This window comes from Nipponia nippon, unplaced genomic scaffold, assembly GCF_047370975.1.
Source record: "Nipponia nippon isolate SJK-2023a ecotype South Korea unplaced genomic scaffold, ASM4737097v1 scaffold_2, whole genome shotgun sequence".
In the NCBI taxonomy this organism is placed as follows: Eukaryota; Metazoa; Chordata; class Aves; order Pelecaniformes; family Threskiornithidae; genus Nipponia; species Nipponia nippon.
In genome coordinates this window covers 44979593-45001254 of record NW_028262336.1, presented here as the reverse complement: position 1 = coordinate 45001254, position 21662 = coordinate 44979593, and the positions used below count along the sequence as shown (strand labels likewise).

The following is a 21662-nucleotide window of genomic DNA, read 5'->3' as shown; positions in this document are numbered from 1 at the left end:
GAGTTGTCTGTTCACATGGAAGGTAGGAGGAAAAAGGGAAATGGACAAATGTATGAGGGAATTAAGGTCACTGCTGGTGAATCAGTATTGCAAGGGATTACCGACTACAAAATATTTTCACTGAAAACAAAATTAAATAGACCTCTCTAAAATAATGAGGTCTAAAATCCATCATTAGTCCATGGAATTTGAAAAGTATTAGGCTGATCTGTTTGCCTATCTAGAGATGCCTTTTTGGGGGTGAAGATTTACCTGCATACGTCTTCTTACGGTAAACTTTTAGCTTGTGTAACAATAGCAAAATAATGACAAAAGCTGCCTTGTTAGGGCATTTATACATTTCTTTCTAGCCATGTTTTCCATGGAATAGGTCTGAATTATTAGCCATCTTTCAAAGTATGCAAATGAATGGAGTTTCAAATCTTCCAAATACAATGAATTGCATTTCAGCATTGAACGCCTGCGTAATTTATGGCAGAGAGCACATAATTTCTATGTATGGCGATGCCTAACGTGGGTAGCTCATTTCACATTTGAAATTCAATTCTGCTAGCTGACTAATTGATTCGTTTTCATAAACACTCTAAAATTGGTAATAAGAACAATGCTTTGCTGTAAGATATTGTTTTGGGGCTGTACCAAAATTAACTATGAATATTTACTTTCAACAAAAGCCAGTGGGACCAACAGCAAATAACGAAAACTTAGTGATTTATCATTTCTTTTCACAATCCTTATTATTTCATGAGATTCAGCAAAATTTTAAATCTTTTAAAATACTGGTACTTTTATTCAATCTCAGTTTGCTCTTCTCTGCCTCCTTCCCCCACTCCCTCCCAACAGCCCATCCTCTGCTGGCACCCCTCCAGTTCTGTCTCGGGATGCGAGGCACTGAGCGAGCTTCAGACACAAGCTTTGATAGCCACCATGTCCGTGATCCTTCACCAGAGGAGTTGAATTGGGATGTTTTCAGGGAAGGTGGGACATAGTTTGTTTCCAGAAAAAAAGATAAGTCATTCCAAAAATTTCGAACATATAGTCCAAAATCAAGTCACACTGGTTTCCAGAGCAAAGACCTGGTTTAAAACACACAAGCTGAGACTGTGGCAGTGTCCTTGGGAAGTGTTTCTGAGGACTGCAGTTCAGTTCCCACAAGTCCCAGTGGTTCAAGTCGTGCAGCTGCTTTAGCAATTGCATCCCCTGATTTCAGGCAAAAGCGTCCTTCCTGGGAGCAAATATCTCTCCAAAGAGCAAGCTGTTGGACACAGAGAATATAGGAAAGTATGTACCACATGAAAATGAAGCTGAACATATTCCAGGCTGTGTGACAGAGGTACAGCCGGGCGGACGACAAGAAACCTCACACCAGAAGAGGCAGAACTTTTGCACCCATCCTTCCTTTCTTCATTCCCACATACAGACTGTGGTGAAAAAAAGTGCCAGACTTATCATGGGAAAAGAAACTATATGAACGGACAAATATGACTGAGAGCTAGGGTGCTCTAAACAGGGGACTGACAGGTAGGTATTAGAGCATCTCTTTCAGAACAAAATTGATGGATCCAGGACAAAGTAATTTTTAGATGGCTCATACTTTGACAGCAGCATGCAAAACATTTCTTTCCAGAAGCTGGAGCCCAGTTCAGGAATACAAGGAAGGACATGTCTTTGGCACTTGTTTACGTTTCAGAATAGCAATAGGAAGCATGGACTTAACATTAAGCATGGGAGTGATTCTTGTTAGCCCATTGCAACTCTTGCATGGTCAGGCTTGGAGGAGATCAGCACCTGGACTGGTGATGGTGACAGTCGTACCACCTCAAAGCTTTGGGGAGTGTGGTCCAGTCTTGGCATATCATATTTCTCCCTAGCTGCAATACAGCAGCTCTCCCTCCTGCTTGATCATTAGTTTGCCGGGCTGATGTCTTCCATTTGGGGAAACAGGCAAGATGGGCCTCAGGTAGGCTTAGGATCGAAGACAGTCATTTATAAATAACATCAGTTTTTGATTAATACGATTTTAAATGTATCAGAGGCAACTTAAAAGCTGTGACTATCATTGAGCTCTCCATGTCTCAGAGCTCTTTAACACAGTTCAGGGACGAGCACGCCTCCGCCTCAAACCCACCAGCCTCCCGCTCTCCTTAGCTCTGTGCTATTGCCTCGCGCTGTTTTAGCCCCAGATGAGGCAGGAACAGGCATCAAAGCCAGACCTGCCCTCCAAAAGGGGTCTGTAGTCTGCTGTAGCCACAAGGAGAGCCTACCACAGAAAATCTCCCACCAAATTAATCAGCTCTGCATAAAGAGAGTCCTGACTTTGTCTCCCAGCCATTTGGAAACCTGTCACTAGAAATCACAGCTACTGGAAGTCGCTCCACATGGGCCAGGAAGCAAACGCCCTGTGAACTTGCACTGCAACCAGCATGTCAGTCCTGGCGGGGCTATGCCCCTGTGGCCACTGCTACCATTAAACATTTAGACTGCAGCAGCAGCCAGAGGCAAACAGCCCCAGGCCCTGCACTCAGCATGGGGGACCCACAGCCTTGGCCCGGCAGCAGGTGCCAGGCATCACGCTGCCTCTCCAGCAAAACCCAGCTATGCCCTCCTCTGCAGCTTGTCTGTGTTCTTCCCTGTCTTTTTCTGCAGAAGAAATGCAAAGTTTGAGCTTTTTATTGCGTCCATGAGGTTTTCTTGGCCCAAGAATTAATCCCGATATTTAATTCAATTTTAATTTTGTTAGTGATGATAGATATATAAGTCCTTAATATTTTTTTTTGTTTGAGAAAAGCATCTATATATAAATAATGAAAACTATTAAAAGGTTAAAAAAAGCCTGACTTGCTCTGTAGACTTTTCAATCCTACAGGATTTGGCAAAAATAGAGTGAAGTACTTACTTACATCTTCAAAAATCATTTAGCCAAGCACTTCATCAAAGGTTAAAGTGCAGAAACATGAAATAAGAAAAAGTTGGCTCAGTGGGCTGCAAATTGTCCGAAGAGAGGAAGTGAATTTCAAGACGAAAAGAATTTATAAGGGTTTGTGATAGAGATCAGCAGTAGATCTTCAGCCTCTCAATATTATATTAACAATGGCACCAAGAGTAAGTTTCTGCTGTCTGCTCCTGATAGTAAATTCTGGCTAACAATAAGCAAAAAACAATACAATCAGAAACAGAAATATGTAAAATACATATGCAGTGCAGTACTGATAAATAACAACACACATGAAAGAGGGCAAAAAGTCAAGAAAGAGATCACTATCTAATGGAAAATTGTTGCAGAATTACAAGGAAAATACTTCTGTTCCAGAAAAAACTGTCTATAGCCAATTCAACTCAAAGTGCAGCTCCAGTAAGTAAGACAAGCTGAATTGCCTTAGAATAAGGCTCAGCTCTCAGGAAAGCATTTCTTAGGTATATATATAAAAGACATCAGTAAAATATAATCTAGATTAAATTGAACTCAGTACTTTGGTAAAGAGTGAAAGCATACATATAGGTATGTTTAGGCACACATTTACACAGTACAAATTGTATCTAATCTGCAGTGTCCTATTGGACAGCCTTACAGCATCTGCAGTTTGTCTCAAACTACATTCCCAAGTGGTTTCCACTATTATCAATTTCATAACCATCATAGGGTGCTCTGCTTTATCAGTATGTGGTCCACCGTAGGTCTAGGAAAGACAGATAAGTCGCAGCCACCACCTGCCCTGCATTACTGGAGATGCACCAGTAGAGATTGTACCAGTAGAGAGGTAACCAAACACCACCATTACTAGCTGAAGTTTAAAAATAAGGTTTTCAAATTTTTCAATTTTTTCATTTTTTCTTTCAAGGCCTATGGTTTCCTACACAATCCACAGATATGTGAAAGCAGACATACTCACACCTTCCTCTAACCACAAGGTTAGGCTGGCCTTCCATTTGTTGCCTCTCTGCCAATGCCCTAGTGAAATCTGAAATGAAGAATAATATTTTAAAGTACTTTCTCACTTCTTTAACAAAGAAAATAAAAACAAACAAAAGAAACCTTGTAATTTATGTTTTTACATTGTGTTTGCTTTGCATGTGCCATTCAAATACTCCCTACGGTGCTGTGTCTCTAACTAGACACTCTTTTTACAATTTTACCATACAAAGATCCTGAGGAGTAAAATAGTCAATGTATGTATAAATGTAATAAATTTCCTATATCGTTTCCCAGGATGCTGCTTCTTTCCTTGTCAGACGCCAACACTATTTATAGGACTATCTGCAGCTCTTTTTGTCTTCCTGAATTTCAAAAATGAGAAAAAATATAAACTATTTAAGAACAGTCTCTTTCAAGTGTGTAACTTTTCCACACTCTGATCTTGAACAAATTTGGCTAGGAATGTAGACAAACACTGAGCCAGGAAGGTAAGAACTGATATGTGAGATTTCATGTTGGCATTGAACTAGTGGGTTCAGAGAAATTACGGGTTGCTAAAACTTCAATATGTGACCACTGAGGACATGACCAAAAGATTTGAAGAACCTCACAGAGAAGATGCCTGATGAATACTAGGCTAAGGATAATATTAACAGGGGAGAAAATCTATACTACTTCAGAAGAAAAATGCCATCCTGTGCTCCTGAATGGTAAAATATGCAAATGGCACCACTGAGTCAACAAGTACTGGAGTGGCTAAATCTTTGCACAGAATCTGATGAATTTCTTCATTGCTAAAGGAATCTAAGCAAAAAGTCATGAAATATATTTCTGGGAACAGGTTTTAATGGTACAGGTTACAAAGAAGGCAGTGTTGTATTTTCAAAAGACTGCCTCATTCCTTGTTCTTTGCAGTCAAGTCATAGCTATTTTATCCCATAAAATATGATTTGTGTCAGAACAATGGCAGACTTTTTGAAATCTATGATGCAGGGCCTGTATTAAATGTCTAGGCATGAAAACAAAAGAGCAAGACAGAAAATGCCATTTGTTAAAGACACCAACTGTTTAACAAAATATATAATTAAATAATAACAATAAAGAATATCTCCACAATAAATGTTCAAAATGAAAGGCTTTTGATTGCTCTTGCTTCTGAAAATTGTGTTTATCTGAGTGAACATAATTCTCTTTGAAGACCAGACTATCCTTTAGCAAGCATTATTTTCCTGTCAATCAACACTTTGCACAGCCATGCAATTGCAGTGTGGCCAGAGTTCTCTGGATACTTCATTACCAACGGCTTCCAGTTATCCCAGTGCCACTCTGTTTTTAAAAAACTTGCACTCTGGGAATTAGCAGTTTTCATAACTGAAGATATTAATGAGAAAAAATTAGGGGGGAAAAGAATGTCTCCCCAGATAGCTTCACAAAGGGCACCACCATAGGGATATAATACAAAGACAAAGCAAAAACTGAAGATAAATATTCTTGTTTCAGTTTGCACATTCATTTTCCAGGCATCAGTCTAAGAACATTCATGCTAAAAGCAGGGGGAAATAGCCTGGAGATATTAAGTGACTTCATCTTAACAGACGGTGTTTTGTAAGGATAAACTTCAGCAAAATCTTTGATACCTCTATACCTTATAATGAGGGTTTTCAATTTGCCCAGCTAATGAGAAATCCCAAAACAACTAAACCTTGAATTCCACTGAATGGTGGATTCTGATGGAAATGTGCAAGATGTTTTCAATACAGGCAAGTAAAACAGGGGATTCATAATTGTACCAGTAGTATGGAGGTATGGAAGGCACAGGCTCTGGTGCAGTGATTTGAATGGCAGCACTAGGCTCCCAATGTGTAAAACAGTAATAATTTTGCAATGAAAACAAAAGCTATTACAGGTCTTTTGCTTCAGAGCTTACCATGCTGGACTGTTCTTTCATGGGTGGTTTTCTTAATCCATTCTCAAAGCTAGGTTTACATCTTTCCAATGAAGAGCTTATAATTTTTCCTTTAGTAGCTTCATGGTCATCTGCGTTCATTGCATTTCACTGGTATCTGACTTTCTAGTATCTCAACTGAACTCCAAAAGCAGAGGAGAGGGTGGGTTTGATGTCAGCTTTATTTTGGCCAGAACAAGATTCCTACTTTCCACTGAAAGTCTTGAATCCTTTCTTACAAGCAAGAAAGACTTACATAAAAATGAAGATGCAAATTTCAAGTGGATATGTAAAATTGCAAAGTAGGAAACTGTGATGACAAACATGAGGCAATATATTACTAAGAGCCTTGGGTTCTTTTTGACATGTCATAACATCTCCCATAATGTCATGGCTGACTGATCCCCTACTGCAATATGTAGGCTTAAAAAAATGGTTTCAATGGGCCAGGCCTTTAATTACTAAGAATGGGAGACACATTCATCTACTTCACTAAATAGATTCCCTTTTTCTTCCTTTTTCAGACCATCCAAATACTGTAATTTTTAACCAGGTCTCCAAAAATCAGTGCTTTTTGTTGAGCTGCACATTACCTTCTCTGGTTCTCATCACATATCTCCTTCCATTGTTAATTTCTTTTTCACCAAGGAGATCACTAATACTTAATTCAAATGGAAATTTGGTATGATCACTTATAAATTACTTTTCACAATCAGTTACAGAAAAATAACAGAAATTTGAATAACTTTCGTGCAGCTATATAAACTACAAGCATACAAATAAAAGAAGCAGTACATTGAACATAATGAGCAGCCAAAAATCATCAAAGTAACTTCCAATACACTCAAGGCACTCACCTAACCACAAAGTCAGGAGGTACTAACCCAGAAGACTACAGCTATGGGCAGAATTTCTCCCTCCTTCCAAATGCTGACACATATATCTAAAAACAGTGACCATTTTTATGTTGAATCTACTCCACATAGCTTGACAGATAAAACTAACCTACACTACTAAGCAAATAAAGTCAGTGCATGCTGGTCTGAATACAGACTTTCTGTTCTACTGGAAAACACCAGATTTCTCTTCATTGTGAATAGGGACAAAAGGAAAAGCTGAATTTTATTTTGTAAGGAAATCCAATAAAACAAAAACAATTGGATAAACTAAAATGTTCCACTTAAAAAAAAAAAAGAATATTTTTGTTCAGATTTTGATTTAATATTATGTTCAGTTAGACTATAGATTGTGAAAATAAGAATCATTTTTAAATGAGAAACTGCAACATTTCATTGTGGGAAGAGCAAAAAAAGACATTTTTGTCATTTTTCCCTAATTGTATTTTATTGAAAGTGATGTTTTACATGAAGGTTTACTATTTATAAATAGAAATGTTTTTTTCCAATGAGAAACTTTAATTTCAGAAAACTCTCCAGTTCTTACTTCTACAACTGAGAAAATAATGTGACTGTGTTATCAGTCCATAGTACAACTTCTAAAAGGTTGAGAATTTCATCAGAACCAAATCAAACCGAAATCCACATAGGCAAAAAACAACTTGTTGGAGCTGAGAGATTGTTAAAAGTGTAGATACTAGAGACAAGCCAAAAATTAAGTGCAAACTGTGTATCCTGTATATTGTATACATTGAAAACCCAGTAAGCAGGTAAGATAATATTACAGAATGAAGAGCATTGAATGTCAAGGGTAGCAGATATAGAAAGAGGAAGGCAATGAATGCACTTAAGAAGTCATCAAGAAGTGGAAGCAATGACGGACCATTCACACAAATATGCTATAAGGGGAACAAAAAAGATGCTCTAGTCAGAGGCTATTGCACCAGTACATCATGGGAAGGAAAAAGTCAAGTATGCACCAAGATTTTAAGTGTGACCATTTAAAAACAGGAAGAAAAAACAGTCAAGATATTTTATATCTTGCAGACAGGTCTTTATTCAGAAATCAGTTTGGGGAACTAAAAGTCCGCAGAGTTCCTGGTTATGCTCAGTTTTGTATCAGCCAGCAAAAACAGGAAAAAAAATATCACTTTCAGCAAAGGATTAAACCAAGCAATGGCTCAAAAAATAAAGACCATCCACTTAGCCTTTATTCATTCATGCAGAATTAGTCCAAACACTAAGAATACATTCAAAAAATGAGTGATGAAGCTGATAAATCTCAAAATTAGAATATTTATTATGCACTGTACTACGCACACTTACCCACCCAATATTAAAAGTTGCAATCCAGTGAAACGAAGGAAATGGTTGTACAGCAGACTGTTGTAAAACGCTGTTTGGTGCAGTCAGAGCTGTCAGACAATATGTTGTTTAATATCATGATAAAGGAGATCACAGGTGAGGAAGCTAAGGAGAATGGACTGGGGGTTTCTGCAGGGGTAGAGGGGCAAAGGGATTAGCTCCAAAGGAATTGCTACAAGCAAGTTTTTCTTTACCAGCTGTGGGACAAACCCTGACAACCTTGCTGCTTTGGAGGATGGATATAAAACATGCTTGATGCCTACTGGTCAGCAGGGTGCCTCCTTTAGGAGGCAAAGAAATGTTAAGCCAGCAGACAAAGTTTTCCCAAGCCAAGTTCCAGCACCAGACAACATAACCGGAGGCACTCAACCCCTGAGACCTGGAGTGCTCAGGCAAAGAAACACTCTACCTCAGGTTTTAATTTTTATTTGATTTATATCAGAAAGAATATTTAATAGCTCCCCTATTCACTGACGTGCTTTGTAATGTTCACACACACAGAGTATGCAGATTACAAGACAGACTAATGCCTCTCTCCACTGAAATTACTGTAATAGCAAAGCCATTTTGCAAATGACAGTGTAAGTATCAGCTCAGATAATTCTGGAAAATTAATGCCCCAAATGAAATGCAGGCTCAGAGCTGAGGGAATACATTTTATACTTTAGTCTTTTTATTCTTACTTTATATATATTGTTTACTAAGCTGTTACTACATATACATGTATCATCAGATGTGCAAGACTTTTGAAGTATGAGGGGTATAATTTCCTTGGGTTTTTTCCCCTCTGTTTTTCAGCATGGGCATAATGCAATCATTTGGCAGCCTTTAAAAGCAAAAAGGCTTTGGATCTCAAGCTTTGGATCTCAGAATCAGCTAACATGAATGCTGAGAGCTACTGAACAGAGAAAGGTGAACAGCTTGCAGTGTGAGGTGGAGATCAGAGGCATGCAGCAAGGACAGACTCAGTCTCTCCTAACCTGAAGAAGGGGATGGGAAAGCCACAGGCACCTCCAGGCAGCAATTCACTCATCTTATGTGCCTTTAAATTGCCCTGCAGAGGTGCCACTCTCTCTCCGCAGTGATAGATGGAAGCCAAATCATTAGCATGGAGTAAAGCACCTGATTTTTTTGAACCCAAAAGACTATCTGACTCTGCAGGAGAGGGACAAGGAAAAAAAGCTTCACAGGACATTACCAGAAGAATAATAACAGTGGAAGGACAAGGTGACTGGAACGGTAACACAAGTTTGCTGGTTGTTTGCATTTCAATTTGTTGACATATTTCTATTTTTGAGACATACGGAACTGCCTCATCCTATTTATGCTATTAGTGAATTGACATTATTTACTACTAATAACAAACAATTATTTTTAAACCGAGTTTTCATATGCCTCTCATTGTATCAGACTGTACAATCATCGAACAGAAAGGGCAAATTCTTTCTTCAGCCAGATCCTTGGAGGTTCCCCAGCCCACAGGGAACTAGACACAGGCTTTAGCCATTAAGAGGAAAGCATCCATAATACACTAAACAAACTACAAGAATCCTCTGAAGGGGTTGGATCTAAAGCAAAATCAAGTAGGGGAAGAGTAGGGAGCCTATATATCTCAAAGATGTTCTGAGCCGCAGCATGTTTTGGTCTGTGACTTACACAATGCAGATAAGGAACATTCACTCTTTGTTCATATACCACTTAGTTTCCCCAGCTCTTCCAGGCAATGACATCAATTTGAATTTATTACCTGCTTTCTGAGCAATTTGATCTTTTCTCTGCTTCAAGGCTGTGGTAGCTGCTTTTGATACTCTATGTTTGAGTCATCATAGGGTTTTAATTGTCATACTAATTGTGGTAACTCATGTCTTGTGTTATCTTTTTACTGAATTCTGGCTCCAAGCTGATCTCATAAATGGATGAAATGTCTCTCTTATTGCATTTACCTGGTTGCAGGACATCAAAAAAATACTTTGCAGAAACTCAAGTTCCTAATATGCAAAGACCCTCATGATCATTTGAAGATTTGAAGATCCTACTCAGGGCTTGTCAATTATTAGTTGAAAATTAGAGCTAGGAAACAGATTTTCTTATGGAATCTCTAAGTCTGCAATTCCTTCTGACTGAACTGCTTGATAGGAAACATGGAACATTATAGACAAGAGGAATTATAAGGACAAATTAAAAGCAAATGAAGAAAAGACAGAAGATGGAGTCACAAGCTCTTTTTGCTGCTAAAACTACTGGAAAGCAAAACTACATCCTACCATTTAGACAATAATTTCCACTTTCTTCTTATCTCGTTCCCTTTCTTAAAATTTTCTTTGCATGCAATTACATTATTGCTTTAGTTAGGATCAAAAGTGAATCCTCTCTCTCTCCCCTTTGGTTTACACTGTTTCACTGGTTCTCTGGTTCAGAGAGGTCTCAGAGCAAGTGAATTAGATCCCCAGTAGGGTTCCTCACTGGTCAGTACTACAGGGGCCTTGTACATTCAACGTTTTCTTGATAACCCAAGCTTTGTAACAGAGGTCATTCTTTGTTAGATTACACCGGGATGTGCAGGACTGCAAACACTGGGAGACATTAAAATGCAAGATGTTCTTGACAACGTGAAATGTTTGGAAATGGTCTGGAAAAATGCAATTCAATAAGCATAAATTCTAGCTCTAGATTAGCGTACACAAATACAACATGGGAAACAATCAACCATGGCAGCAGCCATGCTGGAAAAGATCTGCGGGATGCAAACAGAAAACGACTCAAAATGACTCAGCAATGGTCTACTGCTGTGGAAGTTAGTGCTTCTTATAGTGGGATATACAAACAGGAATATAATCTCTAAGAGGTATGAAATAATCCTCTTTCCCACTTTTTTCACCAGCCATGGAGTCTGAGCAGGTCTGATGTGTCAGGTGTTGGCTATCACCTTTCAAGAAAGATGTAGACTAGCAAAAGAGAACCCAGAGGAGAATGTTGAGTGAAGTCAGAGTTTTGATCTCTGAAGAAAAATTGAAAGGATTGGAATGGTTTTAAGTGGAGAAGAATGCTTGCAAGGCACAAAAGAAAATATGTTCTCTATGAATCCGATGAAATACTAAGAGTTTAGATTGCAGCAAAGGACTTTGAGAAGTTTTCAGTGTTGGTTAAGCCAGTAGAATAAATTTTTCTGGAGGGTGATGAAAACTCCATCAGCACGGTTTTAAGCACTGTTTGATTGAACTGTTTGATTGAAACCATCAGAAACATCATAGGGAGAGGAATCTTGGCTTGGAGCAAAGAACCCCCAGTCCAAATGGCAGACACAGCTCAACTGAATAGCCTGCAGTCTGCCTGTTATGTCCCATAGTTTTGCGCAGCAGATGACAAAAAGATATACTAGGATTTAATATTTTGCAAATTCTACCAGAAGATCCACATAGGCTTAGTTAGTCCAAAATTTCCACGAGGCATCACACCTACTGTGTATGCACAGTCAATCTTAGATGGGAGAGGGACTTTCTATATGGGATGCGTGATCATCAGACAGCCCTGTCAGCACTACTGCTCAGACACATTGCTGCATTAACATCACTGCACATGGTGGTGCTAATGAGGGAGAGCAATGTCCTGCTAGCCTCTCTCCTTCATTTGATGACTCCCCAGTGTCCCCTCCATCTGACTTTCATGTTGCTTTTGAGGCATCAGATCGTTGTTCTTTTCCTCTTCCTCACTGTTTCGCCTGACCCTCCCTCTGCTTGTTTTTCTATCCCATGTGCCTCCTCCATTCCTTCTATTTGTAGCATTTTTCAGAGCCATGCCTCCTTTCTTCAACACAGTTTACATCCATTTAAAATGTGTACATGTGCTATTAGCTTTCTCTTCAGCTCTTGCAGCTGGGGTTTCTTCTGCCCCTGAGGCCTTGTCAGAGATCATTACTTCAAATGCCAAACATGGAAGGGCTTCACAATCAACATGGACATGGCAACAACTCTGGCTATCTCACTTACAAAAACAATCTGGCACCACGTCAGTCAGCCCACTTAGTTTTCTGTTGCCTGACTGTTGTAGGTTATGACCAAGCATCTCCAGACAGAGATATGGCCCCACTTCTTGGCACTTGACAGAAGTGATGGGGATAAACCAAAAGCAAATCAAACCCGCTATAATTCAATGCTGTTGGAAAAGATGAGATTGGGTTCTTTGACTGCTAGTGGCTTATGAAAGAGCAATTCTTAAATATTATTGTATTTGAAAGACACCAGTTAATACCGTATAATATACACTATTAGCTATTGATACACTTGCTTTGTTTAGGGAAATCCGAAGAATAAAACAGATTGCTGTTTCCATCAAAACACTTCAAGCTAGATTTAATAGTGCCGAAATGCTAATTGTGAATTGTACTTCATATCATACACTGCAGACTAATTTAAAAAGAGGAAAACATATTATGTTAAATACCACAATGCATGCAGTACGAGTCATCTAAGCATATGATGAACTGGAACAATACCAGCAACACAACATAAAGCAGATGAATTTAAGCTAGAGGGAGTACAATACCTTTTGATCAGGCCTAGTATATGACTGAGAATATATACAGCTGCACATACACCATTAGATTTCTGGCAAAGAAAACAATGTGAACATTTTTTCTATCTCTGTCTTCTTTCCCCCAGTGCAACCCTTCCAAATATATTTGCATTAAGTCACTATGAAGCTAAATAAATACAGTCTTGTTTGTATGAAGAACAGGCAGTTTCAAACATCAGTTCCCCATGCTCCACTGTGAAGCTGACCATACTCATATTACACAGATGCTTGCTTTTAGCATCCTAATGAGAACTTTGAAGAATTCAGTGACTATTAAATTAGCTTTACTGAATGTTATCAGAATGCTTCTGAGGGTTTTGTATTATCCTATCAGCACAGGAAGGAACGAATACCACACTGTCAATCCAATTATTTTTCTGTGTACTTTCTGCAAGGAGGTGAAGGGTCAAGCCCATGATTTGTCCTCCTCAGGAGAAGAAGGGAGCTGTCATCTTTGGGAATTCAGTACCAGTTCTCTGGATTGTGAAGAAAGCCACTTTTGTCAAAGCCTCTCAGCCCTTTCAGTAACCACCAGCTTTTAGTGGTCACTGTAGCATTTCCAGAGGCATTGGCTCCCTCTGAAACAGCTATCGAGTGGACACACAACCATACAGGATACTCCTCGGTATCCAGAACACGGAGCTGGAATTCAAACAAGTTAGTTTAGCCTCTGCCTCACATAACAGCAAATCTTCTCTGAGGTCTCCTTGGAAGAAGCTCTGGAAAAGCCCACCTGGCTTCCTCCCTCAGTTGGGCTCTGAAGCCCTCTCAGAAATGAGATACCTGGATGTGGAGGTGTGGTTGCTCAGAGGGAGCCCTCCACTTTCAGCAGAAAGGCCAGAACACTGGTCCCTAGTCCTTCTGTCCAATAATTTTCCATGTTTTCCCCAGTACCTTGGAGCAATGTCCAAAGCAGTATTACAGAGGGTAGTGTACTTCAGTTATAGTTCCATAGTTACATTATGTGAATGCTAGATATTTTTAAACAGGCATTACATGGACATGTCTCCTTTCTCTCAGCATTCCTCCTTCACATCCCTGGATACTCACATTTTCCTCTAAAATATACACTAGAAAGCTTTTTGGAACTTTACTCTCTTGATTTCCATTCTGGCAGTTGTGTTTCCGCAACTCTTTTCTGAGGCTCAAGCATTAACAGGTCTCGATTGGTTCAAAACTGTATTCAGTTTCTCAGATGTGTAACAGCCCTGTTAAGAACTGAGCCAGCAAATAGAGTAGGGATTTTTATATATAAATCCTCAGATGTCCCACTGTGCCCATCATTCATCAATAGTTCAGTCAACTGCCCTGCTATTAGAAATGGATGATGCTAGCAGGGATCAAAGCACAAGGGACTCTGAGTGCATATTAACTGAATTAAATTGTAAATGTATTAAACTTCCATGAATTCACAGGTTGATTTTAGCTTGTTTAGCAACTAAATTTCTGGTGGGTGGGTATAATAATACCCACATACAAATATATACCTACAAAAAGAGGGAATCAATACTCTCAATACATTGCAAATTTAAAAGAACCAAACACAATTAGAACCTGCTTAGCTTAGCAATAACACAGAAGAATATAATTATTTCTCACAGTGCTTAGATTACTTTCTCTGTTAAAACCTTTTCTTCTGGAAAAACTTAGCTGTTCAGAGAGTATAAAGAGCAGTAAATAAATATGTGGCAATAGTAATTTAGTTACTCATATTACTGGAAAAATGTTGTATTTAATGCTTCAGCATACACAGTGCCATAAGATTGCCTTTTCTTATTTTTTGAACTAAGCCAGGAAACAGTTACCATCTAAACATGCCAAATCTCTTGGTACGTGTATACCCAGCTAACTCATGTTGTGACTTTGCAGTGCAAGGTGGTGTACCACTGTGCCACACAGCAATAGGGGACCTCAGTGACACTGTTAGGTGACAAAACCCAGCACTGTGCTCATGAAACAGCAGCTCTGCATGTTTCACGCAGGAGGTAGCAGCCAGAGGGTGCTACCTTCTTTTAGCATCAGTCACTTTTGTACCAGGGGGGTACCATCCCCAGCATAGAGCAAGGGGGAAGGCAGCAGATATGCTACCATCTCCCATCCTCCTGAGCCACGGCAGGACATATCCTGCTCCTTGCACTCCAAGATGGAGACTTCCGTGAGCCTCCAGCTGTCGCAGCACCAGGAGCTTCTACTGATGGAAGGCAAGGCACAGCAAAGGGATGTCAGTCCCAGACAGCTTTGCGAGGGTTGGGCAGGGTTTTCCATTTGGTGCTGCACAGAGGCGAGGAGCAATTAAAACTCCTCTTTTTTATTTCAAATGAACCAAATGACGTTGAGTAGTGGGGACCACACAAACCATGCATCAGCGGGCTTCATAATGCCAGAAAATGAATCAACTTCAGCTAAACCACTGCAGAGAAGTCCTCCCACTGCTAGTAAATTGGAGAATTAGATAGACACCATGTCTTTTAAGCTCTGCAAAAACAGGACACTTGCCCAGCTACTTTCCTTCATACTTCTTGTACATTTATTTTTATACATGGCAGAGAGAGATTTTAGACTAAACTCTGAAGGCTTTTTCAAAGTCAAACTTATGGCTTTTTCTCGTGTTTATTTTTATGCAGCTGAGCTTCCACTGACTTCGATTTTAACCCAGTAAACTGGACTGAGCAGAGCTTTGAGGGGACCTTGGTATATGTCTCAGAACAGGGGCTTCTAGCTTTCCCTCCTCCTCTGCTCCTCCAGGGTAACTGGCAGCAGCACCACATAGCTGCTTTACCTCTTGTCACCCCACAGCAATGATCAGCACAAGCTAAAAAAGGCAAACGGTGAGGCTATTATTTGAGAAAAGAAACCGCAAAGATGCCCATGGTCTATGGTCTGTGGAGATGACTCATTCCACAGCACAATCTAATTCCAAAACAATTACAGCAAAATCAAAATCCTCACACAAAGGAGAGACGAAGCACGAAGTCTGGACCTCTGCTGAGCACATGCCTCTATAAAGCTGACATTACTGAAGAGATTGCACTGCCATTTAATGATAAAGCACAACTGCCCATTTGCCTTAAACTCCTCCAAGGAAAATTAAAGGTAAAGAAAACGGAAAACAGGGCAGCAGGGGTTCAAATGTAAGTGCTTGTGCACCAAATTTGCTACAGGAGTTTAATTCAAAAAGAGAATTAGCACTCTTTTCCTCCACTGCAATTTAAAATAAATGACTCACTGACCAAAACCAATAGATTATCATATTAATTGGTAACTTTTATGTTCATTATACAGTAAGAGAAGACCACAGTTTCTCTGAATATGTTCATTACTCAGATAATTATCTGAAACAATTATACAACGCAATTATCCAAACAATTATCTAGGACGGAGATTATCTCCAGATGCATCACCAGCTATTCTATGAAGTGCTCAATATTTATTGTTTTAGTTGTATTGGCTAGCTGTGATTGATCAAATGAGTCATGTATTGTTCTGTCAATTCTCCATTGGGAACTACTTCTAGAGCAAATATCCACTAATTCTAACTTCAGGTGGTGTAAATATCACACGTGTGAGCTCACACTTCACATTCATACTCTGTGGCAGAAAAAGTCTGAACTAACCAAAATCTAATCCAGCCAAAATGCCACTCGACTATGTATGGCACTGCCTGTACTTTCTCTTAAAGCAACATTTGCTAACAGCAAAAAGCAAACAAGGCCAATTTCTGTGAAACATTCAGATGAATGGTCAGATTCCTTCTCTTGATCTGAAACTAGTCACTAATTTGGTAGCAAAGCTATTTAAAAAAAAAAAAAATCACACTTTTCCATGTCACTGCAGAAAATTAAGTGGTAACTAGCATGATCTAGTACAATATCGCAAATTGTCAATCATGCAAAAAAGCTCAAGCTTTTATTTTACATCTGACTTGATGGTGTTCTTGTCTTGAGCTTCAGCTAAATTTTCAGCTTTTCTTGAAGTTTAAAATGAGCCTAAGAATTCAAAGCAAAACCACAATCAAAGCAGGCAAATTTTACCTCTGCTTGTGGGCAAAAGGAAGGGAAATGATAAACCAGGCTTCAGCATCTATTAACTCTGAGTAAAAATTTTAACAGATTAGCTCTTCTGAGTCCATACTGATTCGAATGTCATGTTTTATAATGAAAGTTCAGGACATGCTACAAAGTCCTAAGAAATCATATGTCCTGAGTAGCCAAATTCTTGAGCAAGTTCACCACCAGCTCATTAGTATTTCTGTATAATTGTGTTTCTAACTTTTTCTTGAAGTTTCAAGGGTCATTATGCCAAGGCTCACTGAGGTCCAGTATGTTCTCTGAATTACTTTAAGCAGCAAGGTTTAAAAAGCCCATGAAGTACATCTCATTTTATTGTTTTAAAACACCACATATTAAGAGGTTCCAGTTTGATCATTACAAAGATTTGCCATGGCTTACCCTAATAGCACTTTCTTCAAAATATTCTTGGGCCTTATTTTCAGATGATTTTCTCTTAGTTGGACAGATTTGACAGTACAGATAGGCAACTAAGCCCTAGGGCTAGGCATGACTTTGACTCCTTAACAGTATTGTATCTACAAAGAACAGCATACGAAAAGACAAGTTGCTCTGTGCTCTGCAGCTTCTACTGACTTTAAACGGCAAACTCATATTTCCTCCTCTGCTTTCACAGAAGCATTTAATTGGTGCCAAAGTGAAAGATCCCAGCATGACCTGTCTCAACTATAAGCCACTCCAGCTGTGATTGTGAGCAAATTTGTACATTCAGACACTACTGCAAGAGAGACCTTCCTAATAAGCTGAGTTTTTGCACTGATGGAGAAAAAAAGAAGCGCTTGGTTGGAAACAGGGAGAGCTGAGACTGCCCTTACCCCACCCTTAGAGTCAAGCAAAGCTTTAAAGGCTCCAGTAAGGACCAAATGAAAACAGAATAAGGACTTGACAATTTACTCCCCACAGACGAGTTAGTACAGGTATAGGCACTAACAACTTGCATAGGATAGGTGTTAACCTATAGTTTATTAACCTGTACTGTATAGGCATTAGGATTGCAGTTCCTCACACATTTTTTCCACCTTTCTGACCAGACTCTCACTAGGGGTAAGGCTGCTTTGCAATTACTAGGTTTTTGGCTGAGTCATGAGCAAATCTGAGGTAGCTTTAAACTATCTGCTGCTGCTTATAATGAAAAGCGAGTCACGGAGCCTCAGCATAATATGTTCGTACCCATCACTGCAGGGTGGGCACACGTTATGAACTGTGGTGCTGCTGGATGGGCATCCCTGGTTTTCAGACACTGGCCTCTTTTCTCTGAGTGTTGCAAAGGGGGTGGTCTGATTCAAACGTATTGTATGTGCCCATCAGTGACATGACAATATCCACAGTCACCATACACGTGGCAATCTGCTCCTCTTTCTGATTTTGACTTTACAAAGCTTAATCCTTGCATGTTAAAAGAAGAATTTAATTGCAAAAAAAATTTAAGCAGTAGTTTCTCTGAGTATTTTGAGCTAGATATTAGGAAAAGAGGGTGATTATTTTTCAGTATTGCCAATGGAGGGCCATAGCATGCAGGTAAAGAGCAACAGAGTGAATGAAAGTCCTTTAAAACAGTACTTCAGATGGAGCTAAATGTGAACATATGCAAATTGCTCTCAGTGTCTTAGAATCATAGAATTGTTTAGGTTGGAAAGAAAAACTGAAGTCTACTGAAAATAGTCTAGCTAGGAGAATTTTTCCAAACTTGGGTACCTTTCTATTTATCTTTAGAGTACCACAGACACATAAAAATGTCACATGCACATCTGGCCAGAGTAACGATTTCATCCAATTAAATGTATTATTTTGAAGCTAGGAAAATAATGACCAAGCAGAAATAGATAAGCAATAGAAATAACTTTAAAATTATATGTGTTTTCATAATTAAAACATAAAAGCACATGGTTTCCCATAACTTCAGTTTGAAACAACTGAGTATCACCTCCGCATGCTCAGAGGAGTGCTTTCTGCAATCAGTGGAACTAGAAAGGACAGACAAAGCCAGAGGTGAAAGGTAGAGCTGGAACATGGGTATTCTTCTTTTCTTGCTTTTTTTGTGCAACTGAATTGCTCCGGATCCTGAGTTTGCTTATTTGTTACTTAAAGCTCCTGTCATGCGCACTCCTTTCCATCTCAGTCATGAACAGAGTACCTGAAAAAGTCCCCCTTCCAGTAATGATACTGCAAGGATGGATAAATAAAAATTTTAACTGTTATGCAGAGGTTCTTCCCCTAGGTAGTTTGTCTGAAAGCAAGAAGTTTCAGCTTGGCACACTGTGAAGTAGTTCATTACTAAGAAAGAAACAAGGTCTTATTGAGCTGCTATGTTGTAAGAGAATGTAAGGTAAAATAATCTGCAGGATGGGTTCAGGACAACATCAATCAAATACAAATAATGGATCAAAGAGAGAAAAAAACTAGTCACAAATCAGAAAAATGTAACCAGTGATTAGAAAATGAACCTTTTCTTTAGCAGGATTTTTGAATGGAAAAATAGCTGTGTAGATTAAAGTAGGTCAGACTATTTTTTGGTAAGTTTAAAGTGTTTTGCAGAGAAACATTCATTTCAATGACATTTTAAAGAGGGTCCATGTCAGTTTCAGAAGGAAAACAAGGAAGAAAAAAAGGAATCAAAACACTTCCTTTCTCAATTTGAAAACTGACATTTTGATTCAAACATTTTCAAATAACAGAATTATAAGGTTGTAACTTTGTCCCAGTATGGAATAAAAATAGATGTATAACCTTCAAAAACTCGTGATAAAATGAATCTTTTTCCTTTGACCAGCTCTCTAATTGTCTGAAATTATATCATATAGCTTAAGAAGCTGTCAAGAAATGTCCACAATTCAAAGACATTATGAAAGTAAGCAAAAAATAAGGTAATTTTTTAAAATGTACCCTGATTTTGTAAAAACCTTGGCTTGATGGCCACTTTAAATTGCTGTTTTCCTCCTTATGTGCACCTACAAATCCTTGCTTGCTACTAAATTTTTGTGAATTGCTAGGGATGTCAGATCCAACTTCCTCACTTTTAATTAGCAAAATGAAAAAAAAAAAGTTGTTATTGGCAATACCACCAAAATCTGGTATTTTCATTAACTACTACTCTGTAGGTGAGAACAGAGTTGTAACTGCTGTTGGACAGGCTTTAACTGGAAGCTCAGTTTTCCTTTCAAAAATATGTATTAATGGTGGGATGAGCACAGAGGAGGCAAATCCCCTTCTTCCAGGCAGACTGAATTTGTGATGTTGGCAGATAGGAAATGGATGTTTCTTTGGTCTGGAAACCAACAGCATGAAACTTACGACGGGCCTGAGTTTTTTCAGTGGCTCTACACAGCCAAACCTCAGCTTAGGGACTCCTGAGTCCATTTTCAGAGCCACGTCGTTACTCCATAATGCAGTGCTACCGCTGCCTGGATGGCTAGAAATCCAATGGAGGCAACGTTTGGCACGACTTGAAAAGGTGTGGTGAGAAACAACCTAATTAGGCAGCCTGTCACTAGAGGCCAATGCAACACTGTAGCTGTCCCATTCCTGTCACCTCCTTCCTCTTGTAGCCTGTCTAGCCTGTGTTCTTCATGAGCCTCACGCTCCCAGGTGTGCTCCAGCTGCATTGGCCAGCACCAGTGGTCAGGGTGCTGATGGGTCAGGGTCACCAGGGTGACCCTGCCAGCAGCACACGATACGAACCAGCAACATTAACCTTTGGACACGATGCCTGTGGTTTTGCGCATTGTGCGCAAACCGGATGAGGCTCAACTTTGCAGTGTAAATGAGACCAACCTCATTCTCAATCTAGGGTAAGACACTGCTTAAAAATAATCTGTTTAATTAAACAGAGGGATGCAGGATTTTGCAAAACACATGTCGTGTTCAGTGTGTAACTGGAAGACTGTTAACTAGGTCAGGGGACATCTGTATATAACTGGACTTCCTGGCAAGGTGATACTGTAGGAGACAATAGGCAATAATGGAAGAGAAGCAAGAGCTTGAGGAAAAAGTGAGTCTTCATATAAGCAAGCAAGAATCCCATTTAAGACCAAAAACCATAGTGGTTGTTAGACATCTGAAACTGCATATATTCGCAATCAGTTTTGTCCAGAGAGAGAGCAAACAACCATGTTTTGCATGGTCAGAGTCTAGAGGGTGTGTCAAATCTTGAACTCAGTGCTGAGGTAGAATAGGTTTGGTGCTACTATGTCACATTACAAGAGTTTGGTCTAAGAGTCTCAGTATTTAAAGAAAACCCTTATTTTCACAGAAATGGAAAAAATTCTCTTTTTAAAGCAGATTAAAATTCTGTACCCAGTTATAAATCAAAAATTAACAACTTTATCTAGGTCAGGGCATTGAAGCTACATTAAAGTTTTATCCTCATTCACTAAATTTTAATTTTAATGTGGCATGTCTGACAAGTCTTGTGGGACTACTTAGAATCCATTGACATCCTTCTGTCATTGGTATCAAAGCCTCATCTTTGAGAGTCTTGTTTCCAGATAGCAAGCTGTCGCTGGATTATTTTGTCTCTGCAATGGTGTCACAATCAATGGCTGTGTAGGCATTCACATGCATGCACCCCATTTGTCAGCTGAAGTTCACACACCACAGAAATAATCACCTTTAGCTATAGAAACACAAGTTTCTATATAATCACTTAAAGGTGAAGCAATAACTCAGTTTTTTATCCCTTCCAGCCTTTTTAAAGGTACTGGAACTGCTTGCCTGTAAATTAAAACTCCCAAAGAACCCTATAGTTTAATTTGCAAACAATATTTTATTCCAGGAATGGCTATGAGAAGAAAAAATACTTTGCACATCCATGGCATCACTTTTTTATGACTATTTATGGCAGAAATGACGATGCACTAATTGATAAAACTCTCTGCGGATATAGAAAACATCTAATCCTGGAGTAG

General features: G+C 39.2%; 1 protein-coding gene across 6 annotated transcripts in view; it reads right to left on the bottom strand.

Annotated features, from left to right (window-relative positions):
- Nucleotides 1-248: 248 nt before the first annotated feature.
- LOC148055769 (uncharacterized) overlaps nt 249-21662 on the bottom strand; it is a 126566-nt gene continuing 105152 nt past the window's right edge. For 4 of the 6 annotated variants that reach the window (XR_015704907.1, XR_015704908.1, XM_087758291.1 and 1 more), the window contains 2 exons: nt 3891-3959; nt 249-1255 (listed from right to left, as the gene is read on the bottom strand). Coding sequence is in view for 3 of the 6 variants with exons in the window: in XM_087758291.1 (XP_087614417.1) it covers nt 1082-1255; nt 3891-3959 (243 nt within the window). In the remaining 3 variants the exon portion in view is untranslated. Of the gene's footprint in view, nt 3141-3890; nt 3960-21662 lie in introns of all 6 variants that reach the window. The other 2 variants (XR_015704906.1, XM_087758292.1) reach the window with 2 other exon arrangements.